The 18,684-nt window shown below is 39.7% G+C and overlaps 1 protein-coding gene across 4 annotated transcripts; it reads right to left on the bottom strand.

The window, feature by feature from the left end:
- Positions 1–579: 579 nt before the first annotated feature.
- LOC127625647 (zinc finger protein 180-like) lies at positions 580–18,165 on the bottom strand. Of its 4 annotated transcripts, XR_007968327.1 has the most exons (7): positions 17,903–18,165; positions 16,944–17,398; positions 16,719–16,783; positions 12,175–12,291; positions 11,113–12,003; positions 1,808–1,932; positions 580–1,665 (listed from the first exon to the last, which is right to left on the bottom strand). XR_007968327.1 is itself a non-coding variant. In XM_052100947.1 (5 exons), the coding sequence occupies exons 1-5, from the start codon at positions 18,084–18,086 to the stop codon at positions 1,286–1,288; spliced, it is 1,209 nt and encodes a 402-aa protein (XP_051956907.1). In that variant the 5' UTR covers positions 18,087–18,165; the 3' UTR covers positions 580–1,285. The 4 variants fall into 4 exon arrangements, 3 of the variants coding, with proteins under 3 accessions (XP_051956907.1, XP_051956908.1, XP_051956909.1); XM_052100947.1 differs by lacking the exons at positions 11,113–12,003; positions 12,175–12,291; XM_052100948.1 differs by lacking the exons at positions 580–1,665; positions 1,808–1,932 and having other exon boundaries at positions 10,456–12,003.
- Positions 18,166–18,684: the final 519 nt, after the last annotated feature.

The following is an 18,684-nucleotide window of genomic DNA, read 5'->3' on the forward strand; positions in this document are numbered from 1 at the left end:
GTTTAAGATAGTTACAGCAAGTAAAAAAAACACCATACCTGCTCATTAAAGTTGTTTATATCATTACACAAAAAGCTATAATGAATTCACATTACATGATCATAGTGCTTATTCTTGAAACGTGGGTGTCTGAAAGAGTTTATGGTTAATTTCTTGAGATAATTCTCAACTGTTTATAAACTAAAACTGCCTACGCTCTACAAATATTTTCCAATAATGAAAGAGGACCCTATTTTTATATAGCATCTTATGCAATCATTTTCAGTGTAAATATCAACTTTATGTACTGGCAGTCTACAGTGTTTCCCAAATGTGTGGACACCTTTGGCTCTCTCTTTGTCAAGATCTTGGGGTTGAAAGTTTCTGTTTCTTTTAGGGTACAGGAAAACTGAGGCATCTGACTCTCTACAACATCAATGACATGTATCTTAACCAACTTTTTACAATTTCTGACTTTTATATTTTCAATTTGTTTTATAGGGATGAAATTAAAACTACAAACAAAAGCAAAAGCAAATTGTAAAAAGCAAAGACAGCTTAATTGTTTCATTTATTAGCCTTTATTGGGGCTAGGGTTCCTGTATCTATATATTATTGATGGACAAAATTTGCTCTGTTTGAAATCAGTAAAAATGACTACAAACTGCAAGGATGTTTGTATATTTTACTCTACTATTTTATGACAGACACACAACATTAACAACATCAATAATAATAATAATAATAATAATAATAATAATAAAACAACCAAAGAAACTAAATGAAACAATGAAGATGTACTTTTCCAAATGCCATTCAGGATCTTTAAAATTCACACAAGTACTTAAAACTTACCATGCTAGCTATTGTACTTCTATAATGACAGTAGAAAGAACAAAACAGGTTAAAAAATTTAAATCAAGCCTTACAATCTTGAGGCTTTTAAAATTCTGCTCAGGAAATGAACACTGTTTTGCATAATTTAAATCGCACCTGGCTCACAGAAATGTAATCAGTCCTGCTCTATAAAATGTAGCATTGCAAGGACTTGAAAGAGTTCAGGTGATTGGCAGTTGCATATTCTAAAAACAAAGTGAAACCTTTTAAGGACATGATTGGAGCTGTTCTTGACATATTTGTTCTGTTAGATGTGGCACTGTATCAGACTGCCTGATTGGTAGTACAACATTATTTAAAAACCTTTAAAAATGCATCTGCTATCATGCCAGATTAAAAAAACTAAATACTTTGACATTTCCAATTTAATGAGTAATGGAAAGACCTTCAACAGACACTGCTTATCATTTCATGGTCCTTGTAGAGCAAGAAGAACGCATTTTTTAAAGTGCCTGTTTCGTGCACTTGAGTCAATAAAAGTCTTCCCACAACTCTGACAGATGTGAGGTCTCTCTCCAGTGTGGATTCTGACGTGTGTCTTAAGGTGACTTGATTGTCTAAAGTTTTTACCACAAAAGCTGCAATGGTATGGTTTCTCTCCTGAGTGAACTCTAAGGTGAATTTTTAGCAGTCCTGATGAGCTGAATCTTCTGCGGCACACGACACAAGAATATTCTCCTGTACCGTGTGGGTTTCCGTGAATATCATGAAGAGTATGGTAACTTTCAGACAGTTCCTCTTCATGTTGAATGTCCTCACAGGAGATGTCAGTTAAATTTGTCTTGAGCTCTAAAGAAGAGGCAAATTTACACTTTCATTTACTCTGTACTTCTATGAAAGTAGTAAAATGGCATATGTGGCCATTGTTTTGTTTTTTATGTAATTACAACTCTGGAAAGCCAATATCAGCAGTTCATTAAACCGTCCTTACGTGTTTGCTGGTGTTGTTCTTTGTCAAGAGCCGCTTCTTCAGCGTGTCTGATCTTCCTTACAGTGTGCAATTCCTCAGGTTCCCACTTATTCCTCCGGTTTCTTTCCCGTTTTGTTTGCAATTTACTTGTTGGAGTAAGAAATACAATTACTTCAGCCACTTATAAGAAAACAGTAAGAGGATTTACACAGATTCCTTGATAAACACAAATCAGAAGCATTTCATTATAACTATTTACATACTGCTAAACTGTGATGCTATACAAATATTTGCCATTCTTTTATTAATTTATTTTACTATTATTATACTGCTTAAGGTTTTAAGGCAGCAGATGTTTTCAACAAACAACAGCCCTCAGAGAAACACTTTAGACCTATTCTCAATGGGTGATTCTCACAAACTTTATCTTAAGCTTATCCTTGTGTGACATCGCGTGCACATGTGTGGACATTGTATTTTGGCTTTGCTATACTCAACACATAATTTAAGTTATTTTAAACTGACTGGTCTCAATTCAGGAGACTCTGGGCTGTCAGTAAAGGGTTAAAAGTTTGAAGCACAGAGTCATGTGACAAAACAACATGGCGCTGACCACAGAGGGGTTTGTCTTTGGGAGAAACGCCAACAAAACTACATTTGGTGAGAAACCTAATTATATTTACATTGAAACCTGTTTGAGTCAAAAGACTCGAGTCTCTAGTTTCATCCACTATGCCTCTTTTAACATTTAAGCAAATTATCGCAAAAGACGTGCTGGTAAACACAATGTACACTAATGTGTAATTTAGCTATTTTTTTCCTTATAGATCATATATTTACTGTGCTTTATATGAAGTTAGGATGAGAATACTGTGCATTTCTGAGCCAGTGCATACAGACAGCACTGTAGGTTAAGTCATTCACTAAATAGGGAGCAAGGGAGCATCCAATAGCTTTCTATACAGCTAAGCGCATTAAATCCAATCTTCCTATCAAACGTTCAGTTTCAGGCTGCCGATGATGTTTGGACCACTCAATATGTTTGGCAGACATGGGACAATACTTATCATTACATAGATTCAGAATTTATAATGTATAATTTTATTTTAACATGGTTGGCAGTGATTGGATGATGCTTATGGGCTGAAATATGTGCCACCAGAAACTGAATTTGAACCATTTATATTTGAATTTGAATGGCTAAACTTGAATAATTGCATTGAAAAACTGAATTTGAATCACATCATTTGAAATTGTATTGTTTAATTAAAATTGAATTTATTCAAAAACTGAATCTGAATTGTATCATTTGAAATTGAATTTATTCGTTTGGAACTGAAGTCCAATAAAATTTGATCCTCACTGAAAATTAAACTCTCTATATATCTTCACATTCACTTCTCACTATTCAGATTCAGTTCTCAAATTCAATTTCAAGTTACTGAGACAGACATCCGGGTAGTTGGAGGATGAAGGAAGAGCAATCGAGCGCAGATCGATAGATAGCGTTCATTGGCGCACAGGACTCCTCTTGGGCCAATCAGCACCAATGTTTTGGAGCACAGTACGTTACCCGCCATGAAACTATGGAATTACGATTGTGTCAATAATAATGAATGTAACTTTATAAAACTGAACGTAACTTTTTCAGAAACTATCAAAAATATTCCATTACAAAAGAAGAAAAACACAATTAAAATGAAAAAAAATGAACTCAGTCGCATCGAATTTAACAGGCTCTTCAAATATGCTTCATTTTTTGTTAATGTTTTTCAAAGATTCGCTTTCGCAAATCGTGGATTCTGAATACATTGCCACAGATTTCAGCTTACGCTTCGCAGTTTTTCGTTTGCTGTTTTGAGACAAACCTCTCGTGGGGGTGGGCTTAACAGTGATCTACTCTGATTGGATAGTGAGCTTTTGATGGACAGGTGCTCTCTGACCCGGATGTACAGACGTCACTCAGTGGCGCGATATTGGAAAGCTCTCGCGGTGATTTGTAGTTATGCAATACGTCGTGCTCTGTTGTATTACTTACTAACAATATGTAAATAATATTTGACCTATAATTATATAATTTAATATTATATGAGACCTTCGATCGTCTAATAATCGTCTTCGATCAGTCTGTAAAGATGAGCTCTCAGGAGAGACACGGAGCGGCATCATCTTCCTCCTCTTGTCCTTCAAGGCAGCTTGAAGTAAGTTTGTGTGTTACTGAAGTAACCAATAACATCGATAAAACTTTTATTCATGTAACGTTACAGTGTGCAACAGTTCTGGCTTTATTTTGCAAATTTATTGTTGTATTGTAAATGCATGCTAAATAAAATGTTGCTGTTTTGTCATTGTCATGACTGCAAAACTGAAACCTGGCCATATCTTGGTCCACTGTTTGACTCTGCCCCGACTGCTGAACGGACTGCTGCTGACCCTGCCTTGTGCTGGTATTCCCGAGCGACTGGTTAAGAATTTCAAGGTTGTTATGTACAGATGCAACATCTGCACCAAGATTTCTGCCTTGCTGTAGAATAAAGACCAGTTTGATATCTGCACTGTCTACATTGACACGTCCTTGAATATAATAACTGTGCAAAAGAGCAAACACTCAAACTACATAACATCATGACATGACATCAGTGCATTGCAAACTTGTGAATGACAATAAAAAATTATTAAAAAATATATAAAATTATGATATTTTATATGTGTTTATCAAAACATTGTGAATAAATATAATAAAATATATGCAATATTCCACCACTGTGTTGAAATTTAGAGTGTTTTCTGTAAAATTAGAAAATTGTATCGATGTTATTGGTTACTTCAGTAACACGAACTTACTTCAAGCTGCCTTGAAGGACAAGAGGAGGAGGAGTGGAGCATTTGTTTAATAAGCAAGGTCTTTTATTCAGATATTCAGAATTTCTTTCTGAATACCAAATACCAGTAATCCCAAAAGAATTTGCTACAGTAATGGGTGCTATTCCCTCTGGTTTATGTATGCATTTTAAAAACCGTAATTACTTCACACCAGTATCTACTGCATCCTTTCCTAAACCTTGTGATACTTCTGTTGGTCAAATCTGTTTTTCAGCGTCGAAAGCTAAAAACTATAAGATCTTTATTTCTTAAGGATTTGATTTCTGTTCCACCTGTTATTTCCTTTTGGAATAATTTGTTTGGTAACCTTAATTGGAAAAAATCTGGTCTTTACAGCAGAAATTCATTCTCACAAATAAAGTGAAAGAAATTTCCTTTAAGTTGATACACAGGTTCTATCCTGTTAAGAAATTTATACAAAGATTTAAATCTGACATTGAGCTAACATGCTCTTTTTGTGTGAATTCTGATGAAACAGTGGTTCATTTATTTTGGTCGTGTCATTACACTCAGAAGCTCTGGAATGAAATTGATGTTTTTATCAAGTGTAAGATTTTGCCAGGCTTCTCAATACATATGAGAAACATTATATTTGGGTATTTTGATTCAGACCCCACAAACGAAAATGTCTGTTTTGTTATTAATTTAATTATTTTCTTAAGCAAATTCTATATTCACAAATGCAAATTTTTAAACTGTAAACCTATCTTCTCTGTCTTCTTAAAAGAAATAGAAAATTATCTAAATTTGATTTCAGTATCTACTAATAAGAAAGCCATAAGGACTGTTAGAATCTGCAGTGCATTTGATCTCTTCATGTGAACATTTTTGTGTGATGTAATGCCCTAACTCTTCTTTTATTGTTATATACATTATTATTATTATCTTTTTTTTTAATTATTATTATTTTTCTATTTATTTTTGTCTTCTTTATTGTTTTGGTTGATATTATGTGATGTACGTATGCTTTCTCTTTTGTATGTTCCTGTTCTTTGCATTAAAAAAACATATATATATATATTTTTTTAAATAAATAAGAGGAAGATGATGCCGCTCCATGTCTCTCCTGAAAGCTCATCTTTACAGACTGATCGAAGACGATTATTAGACGATCGAAGGTCTCATATAATATTAAATTATATAATTATAGGTCAAATATTATTTACATATTGTTAGTAAGTAATACAACAAAGCACGACGTATTGCATAACTACAAATCACCGCGAGAGCTTTCCAATATGCGCGCCACTGAGTGACGTCTGTACATCCGGGTCAGAGAGCACCTGTCCATCAAAAGCTCACTATCCAATCAGAGTAGATCACTGTTAAGCCCACCCCCACGAGAGGTTTGTCTCAAAACAGCAAACGAAAAACTGCGAAGCGTAGCGAAATCTGTGGCAATGTATTCAGAATCCACGATTTGCGAAAACGAATCTTTGAAAAACATTAACAAAAAATGAAGCATATTTGAAGAGCCTGTTAAATTCGATGCGACTGAGTTCATTTTTTTTTCATTTTAATTGTGTTTTTCTTCTTTTGTAATGGAATATTTTTGATAGTTTCTGAAAAAGTTACGTTCAGTTTTATAAAGTTACATTCATTATTATTGACACAATCGTAATTCCATAGTTTCATGGCGGGTAACGTACTGTGCTCCAAAACATTGGTGCTGATTGGCCCAAGAGGAGTCCTGTGCGCCAATGAACGCTATCTATCGATCTGCGCTCGATTGCTCTTCCTTCATCCTCCAACTACCCGGATGTCTGTCTCAGTAACTTGAAATTGAATTTGAGAACTGAATCTGAATAGTGAGAAGTGAATGTGAAGATATATAGAGAGTTTAATTTTCAGTGAGGATCAAATTTTATTGGACTTCAGTTCCAAACGAATAAATTCAATTTCAAATGATACAATTCAGATTCAGTTTTTGAATAAATTCAATTTTAATTAAACAATACAATTTCAAATGATGTGATTCAAATTCAGTTTTTCAATGCAATTATTCAAGTTTAGCCATTCAAATTCAAATATAAATGGTTCAAATTCAGTTTCTGGTGGCACATATTTCAGCCCATAGATGCTGGCCACCACTTTCAATTATAATTAATTATGCTAATTTCTGATGTAATGTGTGTAACATCTCAAAAACATGAATAACTAACACTTCTGGAAACATAATATATAATCTTATTAAAAACAATCTGACATTCCATTTAAAATCTCACAACTTAGTCCTACTACCCACATATGTTGCCATCCATTTATCCACATATGTTGCCATCCATTTATCCACATATGTTGACATCCATTTATCCACATATGTTGACAGCCGAATTACCTGTTCCGCCCCGCTGCGAGGCCCCGCTGGGTACGTCCAAAATACTCGTCCCTTTGGTGCCCCTAGCGCAGAGCTGGGAAGCGTGGCTTTCGCTTCCCAACGCATCACGCTGGCTGCACCGGACCATTCGACTTCGATTACGCCAATTCAGTTTGCCCGGCTCCACCCCCTTCAGGAGCGTCCGCTTTCCGCAGTACACGACGAGCATGCCAGTTCCCTGCGCCGCGAAATGGCGACCCTCTTAGCCAAGGGCGCGGTAGAGCCTGTCCCTCCAACCAAAATGAGGAAGGGTTTCTACAGCCCTTACTTCATTGTACCCAAGAAAGGCGGCGGCTTACGACCAATCCTGGACCTGCAAGTTTTCAATCAGGCCTTGTTAAAACTCCCGTTCAAAATGTTCATGCAGAGAAATATTCTGGCTGGCATTCAGCATCTAGATTGGTTCGCAGCGGTAGACCTGAAGGACGCGTACTTCCACGTCTCAATTCTGCCATGACACCAACCCTTCTTACGGTTTGCGTTCGACGGCCAGGCGTTTCAGTACAAAGTCCTCCCCTTCGGCCTGTCTCTGTCCCTCGCGTCTTCCACGAAGGTCGCAGAGGCGGCCCTTGCCCCGCTACGAGTAGCCGGCATCCGCATACTCAACTACCTCGACGACTGGCTCATCCTAGCACACTCTCGAGAGTTACTATGCACACACAGAGACCAGGTGCTCCGGCACCTCAGCCGCTTGGGGCTTCAGGTCAACTGGGAAAAGAGCAAGCTCACTCCGGTTCAGAGCATCTCTTTTCTCAGGCTGGAGTTAGACTCAGTCTCAATGACAGCACGTCTCATGAGCGAGCGTGCTCAGTCGGTGCTGGACTGCCTCGCTTCATTCAAGCCAGGCACAGTGGTCCCTCTAAAAATTTTCCAGAGGCTCCTGGGGCATATGGCATCCTCCGCGGCGGTCGCGCCGCTGGGGTTGATGCATATGAGACGACTCCAGCACTGGCTCCAGACTCGAGTCCCGAGACAAGCATGGCACCACGGCACGCATCGGGTAACAATCACCCCCGCCTGCCTCCAAAAACTCCGACCCTGGACAGACCTCTGCTTTTTACGGGCAGGAGTGCCCCTGCAGCAGGTGTCGCATGTACGCATTTCCCCTAGTGAGCCTTCTTGCACCAGTGCTGTGCAAGGTCAGGGAGGATGAGGAGCAAGTCACGTTGGTGGCCCCCTACTGGCCCACTCGGACTTGGTTCTCGGAACTCAGGCTCCACGCGACAGCTCCTCCCTGGCGAATTCCTCTGAGAAAGGACCTCCTCTCTCAGGGACGGGGCACGCTCTGGCACCCGCGCCCAGACCTCTGGAACCTCCACGTCTGGTCCCTGGACTGGGACGTGGAAGAGCTAGCCGGCGTACCGGCGACCGTTATGAATACAATCAACCAAGCCAGAGCCCCCTCTACCAGGCACCTTTACCTCCTAAAGTGGCGCTTGTTCGCAGATTGGTGCTCTTCCCGAGCTGAAGACCCACAGAGATGCGTGATTAGGTCAGTGCTTCTGTTCCTACAGGAGAGGCTGGACAGGAGGCTGTCCCCGTCCACCCTCAAGGTGTATGTTGCCGCTATTGCCGCCCACCACGATCCTGTAGACGGCAAATCTCTGGGTAAGCACGACCTGATCCTCAGGTTCCTGACAGGCGCCCGGAGGTTGCCTCTATCAAGAGGGTCGGGGACCTGCAAGCGTTCTCTGTCAGCGACACTTGCCTGGAGTTCGGTCCGGCAGATACGTCTGTGATCCTAAGACCGCGACCGGGCTATGTGCCCAAGGTTCCTACCACAATGTTCCGAGATCAGGTAGTGAACCTGCAAGCATTGCCCCGGGAGGAGGCAGACCCAGCCCTTTCGTTGCTATGTCCAGTGCGTGCCCTGCGCATTTACCTGGACCGCACACAGAGCAGCAGACGCTCTGAGCAGCTCTTTGTCTGCTTTGGGGGACGGCAGAAAGGGAATGCCGTCTCCAAACAGAGGCTCGCCCACTGGGTTGTCGACGCCATCACACTGGCTTATCACACCCAGGCCGTGCCCCTACCCTTGCGGGTCCGATCTCACTCAATAAGGGGTGTAGCGTCCTCATGGGCACTGGCCAGGGGCACCTCCCTAGCAGACATCTGCAGAGCCGCGGGTTGGGCAACACCCAACACCTTCGCGAGGTTTTACAACCTCCGCGTTGAGTCGGTTGCGTCTCGTGTTTTGTCAGGTCCGAGCCCGTAGAACTCAGTAAAACGTAGACCGACCGGCCGGGTGGATCGCTTGCGCCCAGCGCCCTTTTCCTGACGTCAAGGTAAAGTAGTGCGCCTTCTTCCCAGGGCGCCCCACTCCGAGTCGGGCCCCTGGTCGATTCCTCCCCAGCCCTCCGGGTCCGCGGTTCAGCGGAGGAACTCACCAACCCAAGCCACTGCGGGTACCCTAATGGCTACCCTGTACTGGTATAGGTGCTCCACAGGTAAGGCCTCCTGCTCGGACTCCCCCTGTGTGTAACTCCACGGTTCTGTCCCCTTACGAGCGGACCCCCATGTCTCCCTTAGGCAGTTACAGCTGCCTCAGTCGCCTTGCTGTAGCAACTCCCCCCTTTCGAGGCTGGATCTACCACCACGCCATACTTTCCACACGAGCTCTAAGACGGCCGTGTGACGTGTCTACCACTTTTCCTCCCCAAGAAAAAGGGCAGGTTTGGTCTCCGCAGGGTCTGGGATAAGACCCCCTTCCCTATATGCGTGTAAGGGCCCCGGTCGTGATTGCTCTATGCGAGAAACATAGAGAGAAAAGAGGCCCAGCCAGGCTGGCCCGTTCCCATGTTGGCAAACATCGCCTTGTTCCCCTCCCAGGGTAACCAAAAGGATCCCGATGTTCTTATGGGGCATTGGGGAAGGGTACGTGCAGCCAGGTACGGACGATGCGTGGCACTGGATGGAATCCCTGCCCGCCTCTGTATCGGCGGTTCACGTACGCGGTTCAGCGCATGGCAAGATTGGAATGGGTCCCCTAGTGTCGCTTCTCCGACACAACGTGTAGAGAGCGACAGAAGGGGAACGTTTGGTTACGTATGTAACCTCCGTTCCCCGAGGGAGGGAACGACACGTTGTGTCTTTCCTCCGCCATGTCGCTGAACCGAGCCACTGTTGTGGCCGGACCATTTCCGGCTCCTCAGAAAAATCCTGACTAAACTTCAGTATTTGCCCCGCTTAAATACCCGTATGCGGGGGCGGGATATGCAAATACTGACTACCAACTCTCATTGGCCCTTTTCAATAGGTCAGAGATGAAAATCGGCGCTCAAGAGAGACCCCTAGTGTCGCTTCTCCGACACAACGTGTCGTTCCCTCCCTCGGGGAACGGAGGTTACATACGTAACCAAACGTTTCACTCAGAGAGAAGAAGCATGCATACTACATGGAACTGCTTTTTTCACTTTTTTATTTCAAAATTCATAAATAGCATAAAAAAATCATAAATGGCTGGTCCATTTGTCTTTAAAAAAATTTAAGGTACTGATTACACAGATGAAATTAAGTGAATCATGTTTGTTATAAAGCTGAACAGAAACTGCATGCACACATATCTTCAACAGTATATTACTATATTTACCGTACATTGATACATTTGGCTGACACTTTTGTCCATGCTGGTCTATGTTCACATCATATTGTTAGAGTCCGAACTACAGTCTGATTGCATCATCAACGTGAGTAGAAGGGGCAGCTGTTTACCACTGTAACTGGGTAACAACTAGAAAAGACAGCAGATGCAAGTGATATCGCGTTACATCGTATCGACTTGAGGCTGTCTACACTGGACACTTTAGAGTGAATGTCCTAAGCCGTTTATTTTTCTTGTCAGCAGGAGTAGCACCAGCACGTGCAGTGCAAAATATAATGGGACATCCGTTTACTTTCGGCACGACATGGCTCAACACAGTGGATGCATCCAGTGTAGACATCATTATTGATTAAATTGGGAACGATTTGCTTTTGTCGCATCATGCCACGGCATTTGCATCTGGTGTAGACAGGGTGTCTCATTGGATTTACCACCAAACATTAACATGCACAGAACAACACTTACGCTTGTCTGCCGTGAATTAATTGAAAGTGCAAAGATGTGTAGAATGTGAGCTGTTCTTTGAAGGCGATTTATTTGACAGATAAGCAGGTACAAGAAACTCATTATCCCATAATAACCAATGCCATCGGAAAACAGAGTTCACATCATCAAATGAACTGAACTTTGGCGTAAAGTGTGAACGCACCCTTGCATTAAAGCTGATGTGTGCTATTTCTAAGCTATCAAACAGAATTGCCCATTTACATTTATTTTCCAAACAGCCATCCGAATACACCATTCGAATAAACAAAAAGATAGTCCTACCCTAAACAAGCGCTATATGTCGAATCAATGTTGTTGTGTCGAAATTGTTAGGTCACTCAAAACAAGAATGCAGGTTTTTGCGCTAAAATACCATGCGTAAAAGTGGCCCAACTGTTTAATGAATTCCCCCAACAGTGTTAATAGTTGTAAAGAAAAATAACCAACCAATGGCTTACTTATAATTGTCTCTGCATATTAAGCTGGGATAGGAGAGATTATTTTAACACCAAAAATGTTACACACTTCAGCTTTAAAGATATCCATTTTAAATGGAAAGTGTGTTCCTTGGGAATCAAACCCTTGGAATTGGCAAGTTCCATATACAGTACAGGTTGATCAGGAATAAAGGGATATTTTTTACACACTGAACTCTAAAAAATGCTAAAATGTTGAGCAGATGTGGCAGGCATTTGCTCTGGGATGAGTTCAATAAAGTCTTCTTTAATGTTGTCTAAAACGTCCTGAAATGCTTTCTTTTTCCTGTATGCAGCAGAATTGTCCCTCCATCTTTTCTGTTGCCTTCTCAATTGTATTGGGTTCAGATCTTTAGCAGATTTCATTTTCCCCTGAGATTTTCGTCTTTGATATCTACAAAAATAAAAAATATAAGCGAGTCAGTGTAAATTATTTCAAATAAATAATTATGAAAAAAATGATTGAGAACCACGTCTGTATAGATACATGTATATGCACTTGCATTGGTAGAAAAAATAATCTAACCTACAGCCATTCATTTTCTATACGAAACCTTCAGTATACCTCTCTCTCTCCTTTTTCCTGTATGCTTCAAGAAGATCAGGGTTCCCATATACTTTCTGCTTGTGCTTTTGGGATCTAGCTTTTGCTGCAGCCTTCTTTCGCTCTTCTTCTGCCAATCTAAATAACAAGAAAATGTTTACCGTAGAAATTAAAAACTATCATTAACAGGAAGTATATATTTTAATGTCTCTTTAGGGTGGCATCCCACTAGCAAACTTGAAAGAACTTGATTTTGGTAGGGAATGTCACACCTACCTATAGACACTGCCTTAAAAATGCATGAAAAATGGAACGAGTATTAGTTCATGCGGTATCACGCGTCGTCAGGTGGCACAGGAGAACCATGGTCAATGGGGGCAGTCACGTTTCATTCTCAACTGTTGACAAAATGCTCATGTAGCTATCCACCATGTTTCTAAAAATCGTTTCAGATAACACTGAACACTTAAGGCCTAGGTATACTTTGTTTTTGGGCATTCCGGATCGGCACACCTGGTCAACCGTGTTTCCTTAGTTTCCTTACTCTTTTGACCGCAAGTGAATAAGAACACGTTTGCCGCATATCCACTACCACTTCTTTGTGATACTCTTTTAGTACAGTCAATAGCATACAAATGCGTCTGCAATGCGCACAGCCGAGGACCATGCGTGGCTGTGCTGTTGATGCAATTTGCGTCTCACACACTGTGTGCAGAGCAATACGCAATGTGGACACCCGTGTATTTTGTGCTTTATTCCATAGGCTATAACATTGTTTCACCAATTAATGTGAGAACTGCACAACATAAAACTATATTGGATCATTTTTAATTCTTTACAATCTAGTGCCGAAGACATAACTTTCTAACGTTACCATTACCAGTGTAAAACCTCTGTTGTGTTTCTGCACTGTTCTTTACAAATTCTTAGGTTAAAGTCATTAAAACTCATTTTTAACCACTCAACAGGTTTTAATATAAGCAAACTATAGTTTTGGAAAGTCGTTTAGGACATCTACATTGTGCATGACATAAGTCACTTTCCAACAATTGTTTACAGATTGATTGTTTCACTTTTAATTGACTATATCATACAGTAATTCCAGTGGGTCAGAAGTTTACATACACCAAGTTAACTGTGCCTTTATGCAGCTTGGAAAATTCCAGAAAATGATGTCAAGCCTTTAGACAATTAGCTTCTGATAGCATGTGTACTGAATTGGAGGTGTACCTGTGGATGTATTTTAAGGCCTACCTTCAATGCCTCTTTGCTTGACACCATGGGAAAATCAAAAGAAACCCACCAGGACTTTTTGTGGACCTCCACAAGTCTGGTTCATCCTTGGGAGCAATTTCCAAATTTCTGAAGGTACCACCTTCATCTATACAAACAATAGTACGCAAGTAAAAACACCACGGGACCATGCAGCCATCATACCGCTCTGGAAGGAGACATATTCTGTCTCCTAGAGATTAATGTAGTTTGTTGCGAAAAGTGCAAATCAATCCCAGAACAACAGCAAAGAACCTTGTGAAGATGCTGGAGGAAACAGGTAGACAAGTATCTATATCCACAGTAAAACGAGTCCTATATCGACATAACCTGAAACATATTGGTTCCTCAGCCAGGAAGAACTTACTGCTCTAAAACTACCATAAAAAAGCCAGACTACAATATGCAAGTGCACATGGGGACAAAGATCTTACTTTTCGGAGAAATGTTCTCTGGTATGATGAAACAAAAATGGAACTGTTTGGCCATAATGACCATCGTTATGTTTGGAGGAAAAAGGGTGAGGCTTGCAAGCCGAAGAACACCATCCCAACCGTGAAGCATGGGGGTAGCAGCATCATTTTGTGAGGGTGCTTTGCTGCAGGAGGGACTGGTGCACTTCACAAAATAGATGGCATCATGAGGAAGGAAAATTATGGATAATTCACAAATGGGTCTTCCAAATGGAATGCGATCTCAAGCATATCTCCAAAGTTGTGGCAAAATGGCTTAAGGACAAAAAAGTCAAGGTACTGGAGTAGCCAACACAAAGCCCTGATCTCAATCCAAAAATGTTTGGGCAGATCTGAAAAAGCATGTGCGAGCAAGGAAGCCTACAAACCTGACACAGCTACACCAGTTCTGTCTGGAGGAATGGGCCAAAATTCCAGCATCTTATTGTGAGAAGCTTGTGGAAGGCTACCCAACACGTTTCACCCAAGTTAAACAATTTAAAGGCAATGCCACCAAATACTAACTAAGTCTATGTAAACTTCTGACCCACTGGCTATGTGAAGCTGAAATAAATCATTCTCTCTACTATTTTTCTGACATTAACATTCTTAAAATAAAGTAGTGATCCTAACTGACCAAAGACAGGGAATGTTTACTATGATTAAATGTCTTCAACTGTATCTAATTTTTTGCAGTTGCCTGAGACATATAATCTCAGAGATTATATTGACCGGCAGAGCCAGAGTCATGAAGTTCAATTTTAACATAGATATTTTTGGTATTCAATTAAACATTGCTTTGATAAAGATAAACAACACTATTATTAACATAAGTTATTCTTATTTTAAGATTATTCAAGTGTTTTATCCACCAAACATTAACGTTTTCATAATATAATATAAACCACATTTAAGCAGTGAAACAAGTGATACAGCTGATATGAGTTCAATGGAAAACCCTTAATTATATTACATTTACAGCATCAGTGGATAGTGCATCTATACCATTATATTAAAATAGTATTTACACACAAAATCTGTAAACTAAAAACACAAAGAGAGGATTAAAATATGATGTTGATGAAATACACTTTATTAAATGAAAATAAAATGCAGAAAAATGCAATTACAATAAGCAGTTTCGTTTATTGTTTATTTGTTAGTAAAGTTATAATGGAGAGAAGGTTACAAGCTAAAAAATGTATATGTATATTAGTATAAAACTGTGCTATGAATCTAAATCAGTATATATTTATAAACTTGAGACGAACATACATGCTTAGGGAACTACCTTATTGTATACCTAAAATGGCTTTTAGATGTCCAATATGTTTAAAACAGACTATTTGAAAAATAGGCAATGGAAAGCGATGCATCTTATGCATTTCAGCGACTGGGGTAAAAGAAAGTAGAAAACTGCAACACACACATGCGCACACACGCAGCCATGCAGACACACATGCAGGGAATTATAAACTACAGCAATTTTATAAAATACTCAGAACTCCTGAAAATTGGTAAACATATTACAGCAACTTTACCTGAAAGCCTATTAAACACTTCACAATCTATAAACAGACAGACACAGCTTCTCCAGACACCATACACATGCTACAGTAGCAGCCGACCCTTCTTTTCTGTGCTTACAGACATGACATAAACAAGCAAGGATGAATGATGTAAGCTCGCAATTTCCTGCCAAATCCGGCCCGACAGTTTAAAACATAAATCCTTATTGTAGGCTTTTCAAGTATCAAGGCAAGAACGCAGGTTTGAACGCAGATTGTATGTACTTGCTCACTAATGAAATTTTGTTATGTTTTAACAACAACAAAACATTTTTATTGAAGCTTTAAATGTAAATCGCAAAAAGAAGACTAGCTAACCTAGTGAATATTGCAGCAATTACATAATTATGTTTGCAGCAGAGCAATGGCTTTAAAAAAAGGGGGAATATGGAGAAATTTGTTAAGCTGATCTCTAATCATCTTCTAGTCATAGGGCGTATGGTTATGGAATTTCCAACTGACAATGTCTGATATTGTTTGCCGCAGATTGTTAGGTAGTGCATTTTTTCCCCTGGAGCCATCAAAGTTGACCGAACCTGCCTAGTCCTGATAAATGTCATGTGGTATTAGACTTCTAAACAAAAGCACAGCAAAGCATTCCCGCTGAATCTCGGTACAGTTTTTTCTCTTTCTCCAAGTATGATTGAGTTAAACACACATCAGTTAGGATCATTCCCGGGAGGGGAGATTGACGAACATGATGCTGGGAACTTGAAGTAGTGTTTCTTGATTTAGTTTCTGGCTGTCTCAAACAGAAAGGAATGATAAAATCTAAATTGAAATCTCAAGACACATTGTGCCTTCTTAAACTAGATAGCGGGTGGTTAGTGAATAAGACGCAGATGTTCAGAGGCGGCACAACTGTAACTCCCCCCCCCCACCCCCATTTCATTTTGGGGGTGAAATATGACTCGGACATTTTCTGAAATGTTTTGTGAGAATCACCCAGGATTAACAAAATAACCATCAAATTTTAACACTTCACATGCCACTCAAGTTTGATTCTTTTGATATGAAAGAAAAAATTGAATTATTTTTGAGGTACCTGTTTTTGTAACATCTGATCTATTTGGCTATGCTGCGAGTTCAAGAAAATGTATGGCAGGCAAAGAATTTGTGCTGTCTACACAAGCTAGTAGCAGCACACTTTTAACCAGATTTTGTACCATATATTTATCACTAGAAAAAATTGTTCTGATAAGAATCAGGACTCAAAACTCAAATCATCACTGATGAAGGGTTTCACAAACACTAAAGAATCAAAAGAAACTACCTCTCTCTTATTTGGGCCAGCTCCATCCTATGTTGTGCCAACACCTCTTGATTTCTAAAAGGCAGCTGTAAAACAATTAAATCCATCCATTCACATTTATGGTTGCAGGGGGTCTTAAAAATATAAATATTAGTTAATAGATGCAGTGTCAGTCTGTGAGACACAAATGGACTACAATTATAATACTTTGAGAACAGCTTTCAAATGAGACTATGCTTGACTTACCTCATATTGTTGTGTGTTATGTGCAGGGGAGCCAACGTGGCTAACTTTTATTTTGATGTCGTTGCTGGATGCATCACTGTCCTCTGTAACATCCGAGCTGTATCTTGTGATGTGCTGTGCCTGACAGCAAGTACCACTTTCAGGATTAGGCTCAGGTTCATTCTTAATCTGAGCAGCATTGTTAATGAAAGTAAAATTATTGTTGAGGTTTTCCATCACTTGGGTTCCAACGATTTTGTGGACCATCTGATCATGGTCAACGTCCATAAATGGCAATAAAGGTGTGGTTTCATTGCACAAAGGCATCTGCTCTCCATTCTCTTCCTGCTGTGTATAGACCTCTAGTTTCATATGCATCTCTGTATCCTTTCCATCATGTTCAGGTCTCAACTGTTCTTCTGTGTACGTCTGGGTGTATTTCTTTTTTTGAATCTCAGAAGAGCAAGGCTGTGTTTCTATAGTGGGTAAATGCAGAAAAACATTATGAGCAAGAAATTATGAGCATTAAGAATTATGGTGATACAGTATTAATGATGATAATAATAATAATTATTATTATTATTATATTGTAGTTCTAAGTGCTAATGGCACATCATACGGTGTTCCAATGTCAGCAAGCGTATTGTGGCAAAAATGCCAGTGTGTAACAATACAGCCAGTCGACTAATATTGCGATTAATTCGTTTAAAAGACCAGGATAACGACATGAGAACCCCCGCAAAATAAAACAAAGCTTGAAATAGTAGATGTCGTATTAGATGACAGGCGGTATTACATTACCTTGATATTATATCAGTAACTTAATAATACTATTAGTTTAAAAGGCCTGGTTTGGTTTATTGTGCTAGATATAACGCATCAACGACTCGTGACTATCGATATTTCATTATGAAGCGCTAATAGAAATCAAAACATGGGAAAAGTATGATGAAAATCGGTTTTAAGTTGAATTCACTAACCAGGACGACGAAACTGAACTCCAGCTTCGTCCAGTTTTCCCTTCAGAAGCTCTATCTCCTGTCTGGAGCGACAAATCTCCTCATTATAGTTTCTAAATATGTCTTCAACCGCCTTAAATATTTCCTGGGCAGCCACATTTAACCTCTCTGTCAGAAAATCGCTTAAACCCTGTAGTTTAGACATTGTATGTTCATAAAATAAGGCTAAAGTGTTTGTTTCCCTTTTATTTCTACATCCATGACAGAGATCCTTCTTGTCTATTGTTTTGCTGGGTTCGTCTTGCTGAGCTCGACAATGATGGACGCCACCTTTTGCACTGGATGTGTGTTGCATATTCAACTGTGTAATAACGACCTGACTTTAGTTACCCTTACAAAAAACAAACAAACATTATAGTTACCCAAAAATAAAATTGTCTATTATATGAAGACCAAACCCCCACCCCACCATATGTTGAAATGTTCTTTCAGTTTAGCCAATCACAGTTTTTGCCCAATACCATACAGTAGATATTATAGTTACTGTTTGGTGTAACAAGGTTTTACTACAGCATTACTGTATTATCCATACAGTAACTTGATTTGAGTAATAGTTACCATTTAATAATATCTATGGTTCATTTTGAGGTTTTATATGTGTCTTATATTAACTAAATTTAAAGGGTAAACAAAGCAGCCTAATCATTTTCTGTTTAGGTCCATAATCATATATCTAAAAAAAATTAAGTAATAAAAAAGTTACTCATTATATCCAAAGAATTTGTACAAATCTATTTAATAGC

The sequence above is a fragment of the Xyrauchen texanus genome, chromosome 32 (genome assembly GCF_025860055.1).
Source record: "Xyrauchen texanus isolate HMW12.3.18 chromosome 32, RBS_HiC_50CHRs, whole genome shotgun sequence".
Classification (NCBI taxonomy): domain Eukaryota; kingdom Metazoa; phylum Chordata; class Actinopteri; order Cypriniformes; family Catostomidae; genus Xyrauchen; species Xyrauchen texanus.